Source organism: Tigriopus californicus, chromosome 6 (genome assembly GCF_007210705.1).
Source record: "Tigriopus californicus strain San Diego chromosome 6, Tcal_SD_v2.1, whole genome shotgun sequence".
NCBI lineage: Eukaryota > Metazoa > Arthropoda > Copepoda > Harpacticoida > Harpacticidae > Tigriopus > Tigriopus californicus.
The window spans coordinates 12,192,084-12,205,851 of NC_081445.1; the positions used below are offsets into that span (position 1 = coordinate 12,192,084).

The 13,768-nt window shown below is 45.8% G+C and overlaps 4 protein-coding genes across 4 annotated transcripts in view; 2 read left to right on the forward strand and 2 right to left on the reverse strand.

The window, feature by feature from the left end:
• The window catches only part of LOC131881776 (AP-2 complex subunit mu), a 5,687-nt gene extending 1,210 nt beyond the window's left edge, over positions 1-4,477 (forward strand). The window contains exons 2-7 of the mRNA XM_059228733.1: positions 679-956; positions 1,558-1,776; positions 1,885-2,140; positions 3,569-3,802; positions 3,898-4,009; positions 4,076-4,477. Of these exons, the coding sequence (XP_059084716.1) occupies positions 679-956; positions 1,558-1,776; positions 1,885-2,140; positions 3,569-3,802; positions 3,898-4,009; positions 4,076-4,210 (1,234 nt within the window). The 3' untranslated portion in view covers positions 4,211-4,477. The remainder of the gene's footprint in view (positions 1-678; positions 957-1,557; positions 1,777-1,884; positions 2,141-3,568; positions 3,803-3,897; positions 4,010-4,075) is intronic.
• Positions 4,478-4,702: 225 nt separating this feature from the next.
• LOC131881777 (ER membrane protein complex subunit 5-like) lies at positions 4,703-5,232 on the reverse strand. Its single transcript, XM_059228734.1, has one exon. It carries the CDS (start codon positions 5,230-5,232, stop codon positions 4,852-4,854), a length of 381 nt encoding a protein of 126 aa, XP_059084717.1. The 3' UTR covers positions 4,703-4,851.
• A 2-nt stretch (positions 5,233-5,234) lies between these two features.
• On the reverse strand, positions 5,235-7,909 carry LOC131881775 (protein HBS1-like). The gene has a single exon (XM_059228731.1). It carries the CDS (start codon positions 7,647-7,649, stop codon positions 5,541-5,543), a length of 2,109 nt encoding a protein of 702 aa, XP_059084714.1. The 5' UTR covers positions 7,650-7,909; the 3' UTR covers positions 5,235-5,540.
• Positions 7,910-13,420: 5,511 nt separating this feature from the next.
• LOC131882091 (26S proteasome non-ATPase regulatory subunit 11-like) overlaps positions 13,421-13,768 on the forward strand; it is a 3,933-nt gene continuing 3,585 nt past the window's right edge. Inside the window, exon 1 of the mRNA XM_059229131.1 lies at positions 13,421-13,711. Coding sequence (XP_059085114.1) covers positions 13,621-13,711 — 91 coding nt within the window. The 5' untranslated portion in view covers positions 13,421-13,620. The remainder of the gene's footprint in view (positions 13,712-13,768) is intronic.

Sequence of the window (13,768 nt, forward strand, 5' to 3'; positions counted from 1 at the left end):
ATTAAGCTAAATAAATGATTAATTTTTCGTCTGGAACTGCTGGGGATCCCATGAGGAAAGCTTCCACTAAATATAGACCAACAAACTATTACTGACTAAATAAATCCATCATGAAAATCCAGAATTAATCCTTAGTTAATCCAAAAAAAAAACTTTACCTGAAACTCGAGGTCTTTGAGCTTGAATATCTCATTATCACCAGAATTGTAGTGCTAAGAAATAATATTTTGAACTTCAAAAATATGATAGTAGATTAAGGTGTGCAATATTTCAAACAATATAATCAGGTGTTAAATGTGTTTTAGAGCAAAACATTAGAGCCCAACGTGTTTGAAGTTTGATGAATTGATTTTAGATCCCTCCATATGTTTTACCAAAAGTAGATCTGACGATAAGAAATGGCAATTAACCTTTTAAAATAAAGAACCGCTATAATCTTTCATTTTAATAGGTCTCATTGGGCATCACATTCCCTGTAGCGGTTATAAAAGTCAGTGAAAAATCAAACAAAACAGAAAAACTAGCAACCACCAAAAAACATAACTATACCCTTATAGGTATAAAAAAAAATATCTTTATATTCATGGCTTACTCATAATTTTTTGGGGGCCGGCAGGTTTGCTGGTGATTCCGTAGTTAAATGTTTTGATACTACTTTCTGGTCTTGCTTCTATCCAGAGATGATATTGGTCGGAACGCGGTGGACGCGTTCCGCGTGAACGTGATCCACGCCCGCCAACAAGTCCGCTCGCCCGTGACGAACATTGCGCGCACGTCGTTCTTCCATATTAAGCGGTCGAACATTTGGCTGGCCGCCGTCACCAAGCAGAACGTGAACGCCGCCATGGTGTTCGAGTTCCTCCTGAAGATGTGCGACGTCATGGCCGCCTACTTCGGCAAGATCTCCGAAGAGAACGTCAAGAACAACTTTGTCCTCATCTACGAGCTCCTGGATGGTAAGATGAACATGCTCATATCCTGGGTCTGCGGTTGCAACTGTGGGGTCAAAAATATTGTTGTTTTTTGTATATATGTTCAGAAACTTGGAAAAAAGCGACTTGGGTGTAGGATAAGTGTGTTATCTTTATTTGTAAATTGCGCATAATCTATGTAACATAAAGATACAAAGACGTCCAACCCGGAGAGAAATAATTATTTGAATTTTTTCTTTTGTAATTTTGAAATAAAATTTTAGCGTTAAAACTGATGAAAATCTTCATATTCATGAAATAACTCAGTTTGATCCTCATTTCCATGTAATAGTTGCGTGTAACTCTTAGTCTTTACTTTGTTGTTCTTTCTATCTGAACTGCAAATCGCAAGAAGCAACGAAATCAAATTTTTTTCTCTGTTATTTTATGTTCCCGAAAAATGCCTTAGGGTATCTCCCATTTCAACCATGTGCCCTGTAGCATTGAATCAAACATTTGTCATTCTTAATCAGGCCTTGGCTGTCCATATCCATGACCATACTTCCTCTGGTTTTGTCTCTCCATTCTATTCTAATCCATGGAGGGTACACAGTAATCTCTCAATCACATTTCATTGTCCTCTCAGAACTCTTGGACTTTGGCTATCCCCAAAACACGGACACTGGTATCTTGAAGACCTTCATCACCCAGCAAGGCATCAAATCCACGAGTCGTGAGGAGCAAACCGCCATCACGTCGCAGGTGACCGGTCAAATCGGATGGCGACGTGAAGGCATCAAGTATCGTCGCAACGAGCTCTTCCTCGACGTCTTGGAGTACGTCAACCTACTCATGTCCCCTCAAGGTAAGGTCAACAGTTCAACAGTTCAACGGGTCAACGCCTCATGTCAGATTGAGACCTAAGATGACGACCATGCGTGGAATTTATGCATGATTTTGCCCTCATTTTCAGGCCAGGTTTTGTCGGCTCACGTGGCGGGTAAAGTGGTGATGAAGTCGTATCTGTCGGGTATGCCCGAGTGCAAGTTTGGTATTAATGACAAGATCGTGGTGGATGCCAAGGGGAAATCGGGCGAAGAGACCAGTCGCACCAAGAGCTCCATCGCCATCGATGACTGTCAATTCCATCAGTGCGTCAAGTTGAGCAAGTTCGAAACCGAGCATGCCATTTCGTTCATTCCACCCGATGGTGAATACGAATTGATGAGGTAAGATTTGTTTTGCTAAGAAGTTGTCTGCCGTGGTTTTAGAGTCCGGAGCCCCGTTTGCTAATAAAGCCGTTACCTCGAATCGTAGCTTCGGGACGGTTAAAAAATCGACTCACCTTTACAGTCAAAGGATTGTCCAAACGTGATATCCGACAAGGCTTGCTGGGGTACCGTATTGGTATCCTGGTTCGATCCCAGGGAAGCCGAGTTCAAGCTTCTTTGCGGTATTTAATTACAGCAGAAGTTGCTGCTTTAACAGCTTAAATGGACGAACCTGTGGTCATTCCCGAGGGTGAGGTAATAATTGATGTTGGTTGTGATGACGAAGCGGGAATGTCCCTCTATTGGGATACGCATCATTCAGATGGTAGGCCGAGCGAGAGAGCTGCCATCTGACTTCGTAACAAGCCAACAAAACAAAACAAAGTGTTACCCGACAGTTCCTGAGGCTGTTATCCTGCCTTGATGAGTTGCTTTGGTCAAAAATGAAAATTAAATATCAATCAATTTCCCCATGAGAATATGTAGGTAACAAACAGATGTAAATAATTTTAGCTGAATGGACATTTCCAATTTGATGTCATCACTTCAGAAGCTATCGCCATCTACCGTTGACAAGGCTCTTTTCTTGACGTGACCCATCTAAAAGATCAAATTTGGCACTTAAGGGAGAACAGGATTTTTGATTCAATTCAATGTGGCCAAGAGATGGTTAGGCTGACATATATATGCCAGCAATGAGCCAATGTTAGTCACAAATTGTTGCTGCAACGTTGCAGCATTAATGCATTTCATAAAGCAACATTTTTTTTGCTTGTATTTTTGTATCCATATAAAAGATTAATCTGGAGAAGAAAAGGAAAATCAATAGTTCTGAGGCTTTTGACCAGATAGAATGCCTTGCGTAGCCTGTCCTGTCTTAGATCTTGGATTCGAAACTTGTCTTAAAGAATCTCTTGTTGAGCTGAGCACTGAGCTAAAGCGCCCTCTGTAGCCAGATCAGTGTTATTTTTGTATTAACAGAAATCTTTATTGCGAGTTTTGGTCTCATTGGATAGACATTTGACAACATATATATTATGTATACTAGACTGTCCCATTTCGGGGTTCAAGGACCGCCGTTCAAGGCGATATATAATCCACTAAAGTATGGGGGGGGGGAGGGGGATACCTGGGATCGAACCCATGAACCCGAGCAAAGCTTGTTGAAATGTTTCAAGGCAAAAAATGTATTTCATATTTCATTCAACTTGAAAAGCTTTTTTGTCCCAATTGCTGTCCTTGAAACTGTCGTCCCAACTGACACCATTTTTAAAAGAAATACATTCTCGGAAAGAATCGCAAGATTTTCTTGCAACCTCTCACATTTTGGAGCTCGGTTTTTTTTCCTTCATTTTTTTTTTTAACGTTTATTAAATTCTACGTCAGATATCGGACCACCAAAGACATATCTCTTCCGTTCCGAGTGATCCCGTTGGTGAGAGAGGTAGGTCGGACCAAACTCGAGGTCAAAGTGGTCATCAAGTCCAACTTCAAGCCGTCGCTGTTGGCCCAGAAGATCGAGGTTCGCATCCCGACCCCGCTCAACACCTCCGGAGTTCAATTGATCTGCATGAAAGGCAAAGCTAAATACAAAGCCTCCGAGAACGCCATTGTCTGGAAGTAAGCAATTTCATTTATATTTATTTACTTGTATAAACGCATTTATCTCATGTGCTTCAATCGATCATCATGTCCTTATCCTTTTTTTAATGTAGAATCAAGCGAATGGCTGGCATGAAGGAGTCTCAAATCTCGGCTGAGATCGAGTTGCTCCAAACTGATAGCAAAAAGAAATGGACCCGCCCACCGATTTCCATGAACTTCGAGGTGAGACCCCTTGTCAACTGAACAAATAATTGTCGGCGGGTTCTGAGATTGATTTGCTTCTTTCAGGTCCCATTTGCTCCTTCGGGCTTTAAAGTTCGATATCTGAAGGTGTTCGAGCCGAAACTTAATTATTCCGATCACGACGTCATCAAATGGGTGCGATACATTGGCCGAAGTGGACTCTACGAAACCCGATGCTGAGGGTTAGTCGTTTGTTTGTTCCTTGGCTCTGGAATTTGGGTGTTCATTCTTTCGAAAAAGAACATTTTTTCCACCCTCACCATCCTCCTCCTTATTCCCCTTATGAGCATTTGAAATAGATCTTAGCTACTGTTACTACTTGAGATGATGGGAGTGGTTTTAGAAAGGAGCTAATTGGTATGAATCATGAAGGAAACCACTCGTAATTTATGTTTAAGATGAATGATCATCTGGTTCTTGAAATCAATAAAAGACCTTTTATTTGTATCTTGGCATTTCTTTCTCTTGTAGATTAAGCTCTTGGACATCGGTTTAAAGCACACAACGAGCACTTTAACAATTGGGGACTTTTGTTGCCATTGACCCCTTTGCAGGTTGCAAAAGTTTTCAACAATCATTATTTAATTCCATTGACTTGTGGCCAAAAAGGGCTTTCAATCTTTTTGTTTCTTACTGGTTTTGAAATAGAAAAGGCTTGAGTTAGCCAGTCCGTTTACCTATTTTTCCGACTTATTTATTTCTGGAGTAAAACAAAGAGAGAAGAATCACTCGATTTTACCTAATGAACATGACAAAAGACCTTCATGGGAATGAATAATGGTCGCAATAGAGATCACAAGACGATACGCAAAATAGCCAGATTATGACAAGTACTTGTCGGGGATCTTGGTCAAATGCGACCGCCCCATTCCACTCGCCGACGGACTCGGAGGTACGTAATCCGGGGACAAGGCCATGGCTCGATGATTGAACAAGTAGAAACTGGGCCGATTGCGAACATCCTCCCAGGACTTCTGAGACAGCTCGACCGTGGCTCGGATCTCCTTGAACTCGCCGGCGATATTCAGCACGGCGATCATGGCCAACAGGAACCCGGCCAGGGTCTGGATGATGATGTCCCAGGGAATGGACTCGGTGTCTTGATCGGTTTTCCGCGAGTAGTATCGCCACTCGGCCACCGAATAAGCGGCATGGAAGAGCACGCCCAAGGACATGAATAGAACCGCCTTGAAGAACGCCATGGCTAGAAAACAGTGGTGAAACGGGCGTTATTGGAAAGAAGGCATATATGTGGCGGTATAAAACTCTTTCCCGGGGAAGTAGGTGTATTCCGAGGAAAACATGACATTTGACGATTCCCATGTTACCGGTAAAAATGACAAAGATTCTGGCTAAGAAGAAGGAATAATGATAAAATAAAAAAGAAAAGAGGAGCCGTGTGTGGTTCATTCGTTTGTTTGTGTGTGTGTGTTTGAGAGTTTCCCCAATTGGTTCAAGGTAGCAGAGAGACAAAGGCAATAATGGGCAAGAGGCGAATTGCCATTCCAGTTCATAGAATCTTGGTCACCACGCCCGCAGCGATGGTCTTGCCCCCATTTCGGAGCATGAACCGCCCCAACTCTCTGATATGCGAGTACGTCTCCAAGCAGATGGGCGTGTCCAAGGCCACCTCCACCACAGCACTGCACGCCTTGGTCAGACACCGGGGCTTGTTCTTGATGACCTCGCCCGTGGACTTGTGGATCTGCGTGAGGAGCCGCTTGAGCACGGCCTGAACTTGCACACTCCCATAATGCAACACCACCGTGTAGCCCTTGGTGATGGGAATGTCGATATTGAAGATCACAATCCGGGCCTCGAACCGCTTGGTCACGGGAATGGGATTCTGCGGGTCGCACAGCACCATCCCGTTGGCGAGACTGGTTTGATCCGGACCCACTAGCACGAGAGAGCAATGGTCGCCGGCAAAGGCCGATAACACGGAGAGTTCGTCTTGCTGGACACTCTTGACGGTGGCCACCTCTTGAAGGGGCATGATGAGCACCTTGTCCTCCTTGAGCACGAGTCCGGACTCGATGCGACCCGCGCAACAAATGCCCGAGGCCTGACCCTTGTAGATGTCGGAGATGAACATGCGGAACGGTTTGTCCACCAATCGCTCGGGCGGCTTGAAGGCGTCGATAGCTTCCACCAGGGTGGGTCCCGTGTACCACGAGCTCAGATGGGGACTGGGTCGGATCAGATTGTCCCCGGTGAAGCCCGAGCAAGGCACGTACACCACGTCCGACTCCTTGAAGCCCACCTGGCGGAGGAAGTGGGCCAGCTTGGCCGTGATGTCGGCCAACCGAGCCAGATCCCAGCCCACCGTGTCCAATTTGTTCACGGCCACCACGAGCTGAGACACACCCAGCGATCTGACAAGGAGAGCGTGCTCACGGGTCTGCCCGCCCATCTCGAAGCCCGCCTCGAACTCGCCGCGCGTGGCGTTCACCACGAGAATGGACACATCGGCCTGATAGGCCCCGCTGATCATGTGGGGGATGAAGTCCTTGTGACCGGGCGCATCTAAGAGCGTGACGCACTTGCTGGCCGTCTGGAACTTGTGCTGACCCACGTCCATGGTGATGCCGCGCTCGCGCTCCTCCGCGCTCTCGTCCAGGACCCAGGCCAAGGCGAAGGACTGTTTGCCCAGCTTCTTGGACTCGGTCTCGTATTTGTGCATGAGTTTGGCGCTGACCTGGCCCAAGGCCAACAGGAGGTGGCCCATCAAGGTCGACTTGCCGGAGTCCACATGGCCCACCACCACCAAGTTCAGCGGGACCTGGGCGCCAGCCCGCTCCTTTTGGTACCGCGCCCGCGCGTCCAATTCGCCTTTTCGCATGGACACTTTGGGTGTGCTCACGCTGGGCGGGGCCGTGTCCCGCCACTTGCCGTTGGCGGCACTGACCGCCGGACTGGCACTCCGAGATCGAGGCCCGCTCATGGCCTCGGCCTTCAACCACTTGGGCTTGGGTCGGGCGGCCACCACGGGCGGCTCGGCGGCCACCACCACCGGCGGCGGCGCGGGCGCGGGCGCGGGCACTGGCGCCACAATAGGCTGGGGTTTAGGCGTGAGACTGGGCGCGCGTCGTCCGATGCTCTTGATGGGGTTGTTGAGCAGGGTGTTCAAGGCCACTTCGGGGTTGAAATCGCAGCGTTTGACCACTTCCCGGATGGAGCTCTCGGGGATGGAGTCGCCCACGATGTCCAGAATCTGTTCCAAGCATTGGGCCAGTCTGCCGGCCTCTTCCTCATTGAGCGGGTCCACGTCGTCCTCGGGGTTGGAACTACTCGAGGTTTCCGAATCCGAACGCGCTCGAACGCGGCCCCGTCCAGCCCCATCCGTCCCGCCCGCCCGCTGTCCGGCCTGCCCGCCTTCGTCCTCTTCCTCTTCTTCGGGCACGGAGCTAATGGAATCGGACCGGCGGGCCAAGAAATGGCCCATTTTGGGCGTGTGCCCGGAGGCCCCCACCGAGCCCCGGCGATACATGTAATCGCGCTCGACCGAGGTGGACAGCGAGGTCTCGTCCATGTAGGACGAGCCGTACGACGAGCCGTAGTCGTAATCGTCTTCGAATTCGCCCGTGTCCATGTTCCGCACATCCCGATGACGCGCCATGCTGGACCCAGGACCCCGATCTAGGGGAGATCTGGGGGAGGGGACGGGCGGCCGGTGAACGAGCGTGGACGTGCACTATCAGTGTGGGGGCGGGATGGGGCCCATGGGCGGACACGTGTTTCCAGGGGAGTGTGTCGGGTGGATGGTCCACATGAGCGCTGTCTCTGTCTCTTTCTCAGGACTCTCAGTCCATCGGTCAGGCAGTCAGTCAGTCAGTCCTTCCTTTTTCAATGGACTGCGTGGCCTCTGACTCGCTCGTTCGCTCGCTGTATGGATGGATGGAGAGACGAGAGAAGAATCACGCATCCTCGATCAACGTGCTGTTGGGCCAGGGTGACGATTGTCATGAAGTGCACTAAAAATCAAAGTAGCTGGAATTAGAGGGCTAGTCAGAGAAGCGACACTCACGAGATTTCTGAGATTTTTTGCCTCCCTGCCGGCTGTCTGGTGTGTGCGATGGGGATCGACTTTGAACATTTTTTTCTCTCAAAATGAAGTTCCGAATTCAGGGAGCCAGTGAGTTGATGGCTCGTTGGTCTGCTTTGATTGAAACTGAGTAACGCAAGAGAAGTCGATCAGCCCGGCACCCTGCTGCCCAACTACCAAAATGTGTTCAAAGTAAACTCTCAAATGGCTTGTTTGGAGTGACTTTTCTCTGACAAGCCCTCTAGCTGGAATGGATGGCATCGCCCATTCAGGGCATGGTCATTCCTTTCCAGGCTCATCATTTTCGTCACATGGAGACAATGCCATTTCAAGCCATGGCAAAATTACAGTACATTTCATCGCCCATGGTTTGAGTTACAGCATATAGATTTCATTTGAAAAGCTGGGCCACTGATGTGGATTTTGATTTTTTTTTATCCTTTTTGGGGGGGATCATGTCATTTACTTCCGAGCCGCATGATCAGACGGAGAAGTAGGTCTTTAGCCAGAAGCTTTCAGGAATCTTCTGTTTCTATTTGGGTTGTCACCAATGGTATACTTAAAATGAAAATTATGCTACATCAAAATTTTTTACTGCTCAAACTTGAAACAATTATTGGTCTACAAAAACAAATTTAAAGATCAAATGCATCTCCCTGTTTTCTCTCCATTTGCAAAAGTCAACAAAATAGAGAGGTTCAGGTAGGCTGTACCTGTCCTCTTGAGTTTGATCCAACCAAACACCCCAAGTCTTGGGTGATCTAAAACGCCCTACACCATAATGCTGAGTTGCAGAAGTGAATCAATGGTGACCACGTGGTTTTGTGAACGCAAATTATGAAATGCAGCAGTAGTAAATTTTACCCAGTCGTATTTCAGAATGCGCGTTCACGAAACTATCTGTTACTTGCAGTAGGGGCAATTGGGTAAAAATCTAAGACTATATATGTATAGACTGCTCGTTGTAATTGTGAGGCTGACTTGGCATTCCTTGGCAGTAAGCTGTAATTTTGGCGCTCTCGTCGCATCAGTTCAGCTGATGCCAAAGCCAACTTGGTGGCAAAACATTGAATTCTGTAGTAGCAAACACATCAAGAGAGAGTGTTACATTGTAGTTTAAGGCTATCCATGACCCATTGATTGTCAAAGTGAGTGGTCGATAGAGCACAACATGGTTCCCCAGAGGGCGTGGGTCCGACTCTTGCCTTCGGAGAAAACCTATTCATCAACCGCGGCCAAGGAGGCCTGCCCTGAGGTCAACCTATCCAAAGCGCGAGGCCGTTTACCCATCTCCTGATATTGGCAAGTGAGCCTTCTTCAGCCAGCTAGAGGTACCTCCAGACCCGGGGGATTTTGCCCTTGGATTGTCCAAGAAGACCATTGGACTGGAAGAGCCTTGAGAGCCAAGTCAAAGGAACTTCAAGTTGACGACAGCAACAGAGCAGCTGGAACAATGAGCGGGCTATCCAAAGACATGAAAGCACTGTTGAAATAATAGAGAACGCCACTCACCAGCAATATCCTCATTGAGTCAACCGGATATCATGGTTTCATCTCTCTTGGCAATGCTCTGGATTCCATAACCAGCAACCCAATGAAGATCGGTCTGTTTGAATAAACTTTTTAAACCCCACCACCTCATGACCACTCGATCCCATCTGTTTTGAGAACCCAGTCAATGACTTTGGCCCAGAACAAGTTTATGACGGCTTGAGAACGAGGTGCCATGAAGATACGAATAATGGTCTTCCAGATCTTGCAAATGTAGATTTGAGGCCTTATAAAAAGAGCAATATCTTCCCAGACCTACCGTCAGCTCCCAAGACTTTGACTCAGACGGCAGCAAGGCTTAATGACGGACTAGAGATTTGAAATGCAAAGGAAAGCAAAAATTTGTTATTGCCTAAACCATTCAGTTTCCTCAAAAGAAGCACTGTGTACGACCACAAGGTCTTGTGAAATAGATGAACTTGGCCAATTTCGAGCCCAAAACTACGCTTAGGGAACTGGTCAAAGTTATGCAGTAAGTTCTAAATAAAACTCTAATTTTCGGCCTCTTTGTCTGCATCATTACCTTTTGACAACATAACATTGAAACAAACTACTTTACTTGCAACTCTTGGTCATGTCAGGTTGTAAAATGTATAAAACTCTATGTATACATATCAGATACAAAAAGCAATTCAAAGATAAAAGAATGAAGTGGTCAGGTCAGTCAAGACTGATAAAACAGTTGATTAGAAAGCGAAAACACAATGAATTTAACAAGGATTGGTTCAGTGCACATGAAAAAAGTGAAGAGGCAAATTGCAGATAGTACATAAACCGGTGGGTAGAGGTAAATGATGAAATTCTTGGATATTGCAGAGAAGAGGATGGGCCAGATTAAACAGTCTGGTTTAGCCCCCGTCCTTGATGGCATTTGGCCATGAGCCGGACAAAGGTGCTTGACCGCCAATACTCCGAACCGAAGGGATGTCGGTCAAGGACAATAAGGTGTAAACAAGTCCTTGACTGGAAGGACAACTTGCGTCCGGACATCACCTCTGGAAAGGTCAGGTTCCCAACACTGTTGGACACTAACCTTGCCAGCCCAATTGTGAGGGGCTCAGCTTCGCATAGAAAATGCGTCCATACATTGTTGGCATATTGGGGCATGCACAGGTAACGTTTGAGGAACTTAGTAAAGGTCGCATCGGCGGACTTCACGGCGGATTGGGTGGAGTTCGGAAGCCAAAGGTGAAGGCCGTAGAGGACAATTGGGTTGAGGTAGGTCCGGAAGAGTTTATTATCCTAATGCTTTCATTTGAAAAGTGGCTCAGAGTTGCAACGACCAAGAGGAGCCTAATTTGGCGGGAAGCTCGTTTTTTGTTTCTAGAAGTCCATGATTGATTGCACTTGATAAGCTTGTATACTATGTGAAAATAGGAAAATGTATAAAATAAATAATAAGCGCTGTGCATTCCATTTAAGATGACAGTTTTACAAAACATGCAATATTCTGATTAAATTCACTTCGCTCTGGTACATAAATGAACATTTCGTTTTTAACATTTAACTTATAAAGTGTTTTCATTGATAGGCAGTAAGGCCTAAAAATAGTAGCAAAGTTGCTGAATGCGTTGAATATTTTTTTTACATGATTTGCCATTTTTGTTGCATATTTATGGGCATATTTTGCTGTCTATTTTCTTCCATATTTGCCGTGCCCTAGTAATGAGTATTGATTGGCAAACAAACAATTACAATTAATCCCATTTCAAGCCCATGTAAATGTAATCAGCAAAACAGTTGAAGTAAAAGACAACTAAAAAGGCCACTTGTTGGATACTCATGCTCATTTTTAATCATTAGTGAGGCGCAAAAGGCATAAAACTCAAAAAGGCCATGGAGAGCCATAAAAAAGACTGTAAAAATTCAACCTAAAAGTGTTAAAAGGGGTTTAAAAGGACCTAAATTCTAACAATAAGTGCATATGAAATCAATAGAGAGAGCAAAATGCATTATGCAGTTCAAAGGAGATCTCTCCACCATGGATCAAATTGAACATGAAATTGATATTTTCTTTTCAAAAAGAGAAATCAGTTGACTTGGGGAAATATAGGAGGGTATCATCTATGGTGTGTTGTTTTGCTACTTAACTATCTTTAACCTTCCTCCACTTGTCTGTTTGAATTTGAGAATGACACTTATACATTTTGGCTTGATAGTTTCAGGGCAGGTAAGTTATTGAGGTTGAGAGACGTATAAAGCCAAATCATTTTAATTTCTACTTATCATGAAAGCAAGGTTAAAGAAGGATTCATGTCATTTCATCTCACTAACACTAATTGTTTTCACTTGTTTCTTGATCATCCCTCATGCCTCTAATGGTCATCAGCCTTACAATAATGAGGTTTTAGTGCATGCAGAATGCATTTGAAGAAGAATTAGTCTGAAATGGACCCATGGGTGAAAACTTCAGACGTTGTTGGGTTCTTTCTAAGGGATTCCGTATATTACCAGGACTGCCTAGAAGTCAAGATGCTTTATAAAGTACCTTTATCAACAAGGGCTAAAGTGTGATAGTTTCATGTTCGGCCAGGCAGCTCATAACTGTTCTTCGGGTAGGTTTGAGAAAAATAAAAACCAAAAGTTGTCTGTCTATCGATGGATGTCAAAGTCTAATAAATTTAGAGGCAAAGCTCCAAGCAATTGCACTCCAAGTAGGTGGCGGCCCTGGTCGAGGAATCGTAAGTCCCGACCTGCCATGACTCGTATATTTTGAACGTTAGAGATAGACCAGACCTAGCGCTTTGACGTTTCCTGTTGGATCGGACAAAGATTCAATGTGAACTCGACGCTCCAAGGTCAAACCTTTTCTACAAGGGAATGGACAAAGCATATCGTGAGAGGCCTAAAATTCACGGTGTAAACAAATGACGTTGCTCAATGAAAATATAGCCTATGTTGCGCAAAGACACTCACCTGAAACTTTGAAACGGTATGCAAGTCTATTTGAAAAGTCATTAGTCATCACTAGGGTGGGCCAAAATGTGTGTTATGCGTTTTGTGTCTTTAAAACAGATTATTTGCATTTTGATCACATTTCATGATTATGCAAATTCTTATGCATATTTTGATACTAGACGAGGGTCCAAAAAAATTCTCTTATTTGAGACAAATACAGGCACAAGAGACGCTGACTCCAAAATATGGCAAAAAGACCCGCAGTTGCAGTGTGAAATTCTCGTTTTGGGGCGGAAATAGTGGCTAGTTCAGTGGCATAATCCAGGAGAGGCCCTCAGTTTAATACGTCTCCCCAATCTTTATTAGGGAAGATTTTTAAATGCTAACTAAGTGTCTTACAACCCATAGGCGTTGGTGTACACTGATTTGTCATTTAACCATTTTTTCAATCATAGAGCACTGGCTTGAAATTGCGGGTAATTGTTGTTTCAAAGCATACCATGGCCCGTTTTTACGCATATTCCATGTCATTGCATGGGTTTTTGTCTTGCATATTTTGCCCGTGTCTAGTCATCACGCTTTAACTTTATCGTCTCGTTGACCTCCATCATACTCAGCCCCATTCCCACCCCGGTCACAATACTTCACACTTCGTGATCCAGAAAATGCATCGGGTGGGATACCCACTCAAAATCGGAGCCCATTGGGCCAGAACCCAGATTTCACCCTAACCGGGCAGCCAGCCCCACAACGTCAACTACGACTCAAACGTTGCCCCAGGTACGTCATTGAGTCTGATCCACACCTAGCTCAATCTATCCTGGCCTTTTCAGCCTTCAGCCTCTCCAACCCCTGCAGCCTCCACTCAGCTGACGTGGGCCCCGACTGGTTGGCCGGCAGGCTTTGTCGTTCCTAAGCTGAAAAACGCTGAATCGTTGTGGCCTGTTTCGCCCGTTGAGCTCCTCAAGAAATTGTTCCCAATTCCATCCGGATTCAATTTTCGACCCTGAGTCTGGCCATCGCTTGGGCGCCATTTCGTGTATTAGCCATCATTCTCTGTGATCCGACTCGTTGATTTGGAACTCGATCGAGGAGCATGGCGTCGGGCGTGTGTGGCCTTCCGCCTTCGCAAGGCGAGAATTTCCACCAAAAGATGAAGGAGACCACCAAGTTCCTGCAAAAATTAGGTAATAGGTCCGGAGGAGGTTGGAATTGAGCCGACCTCGGTTTTCCATTCCGAATGG

Excerpts from the sequence above, each read along its gene's own strand:
- LOC131881775 (XM_059228731.1), bottom strand. The coding sequence starts at position 7,649 with ATGGCGCGTCATCGGGATGTGCGGAACATGGACACGGGCGAATTCGAA.
- LOC131881777 (XM_059228734.1), bottom strand. The coding sequence starts at position 5,232 with ATGGCGTTCTTCAAGGCGGTTCTATTCATGTCCTTGGGCGTGCTCTTC.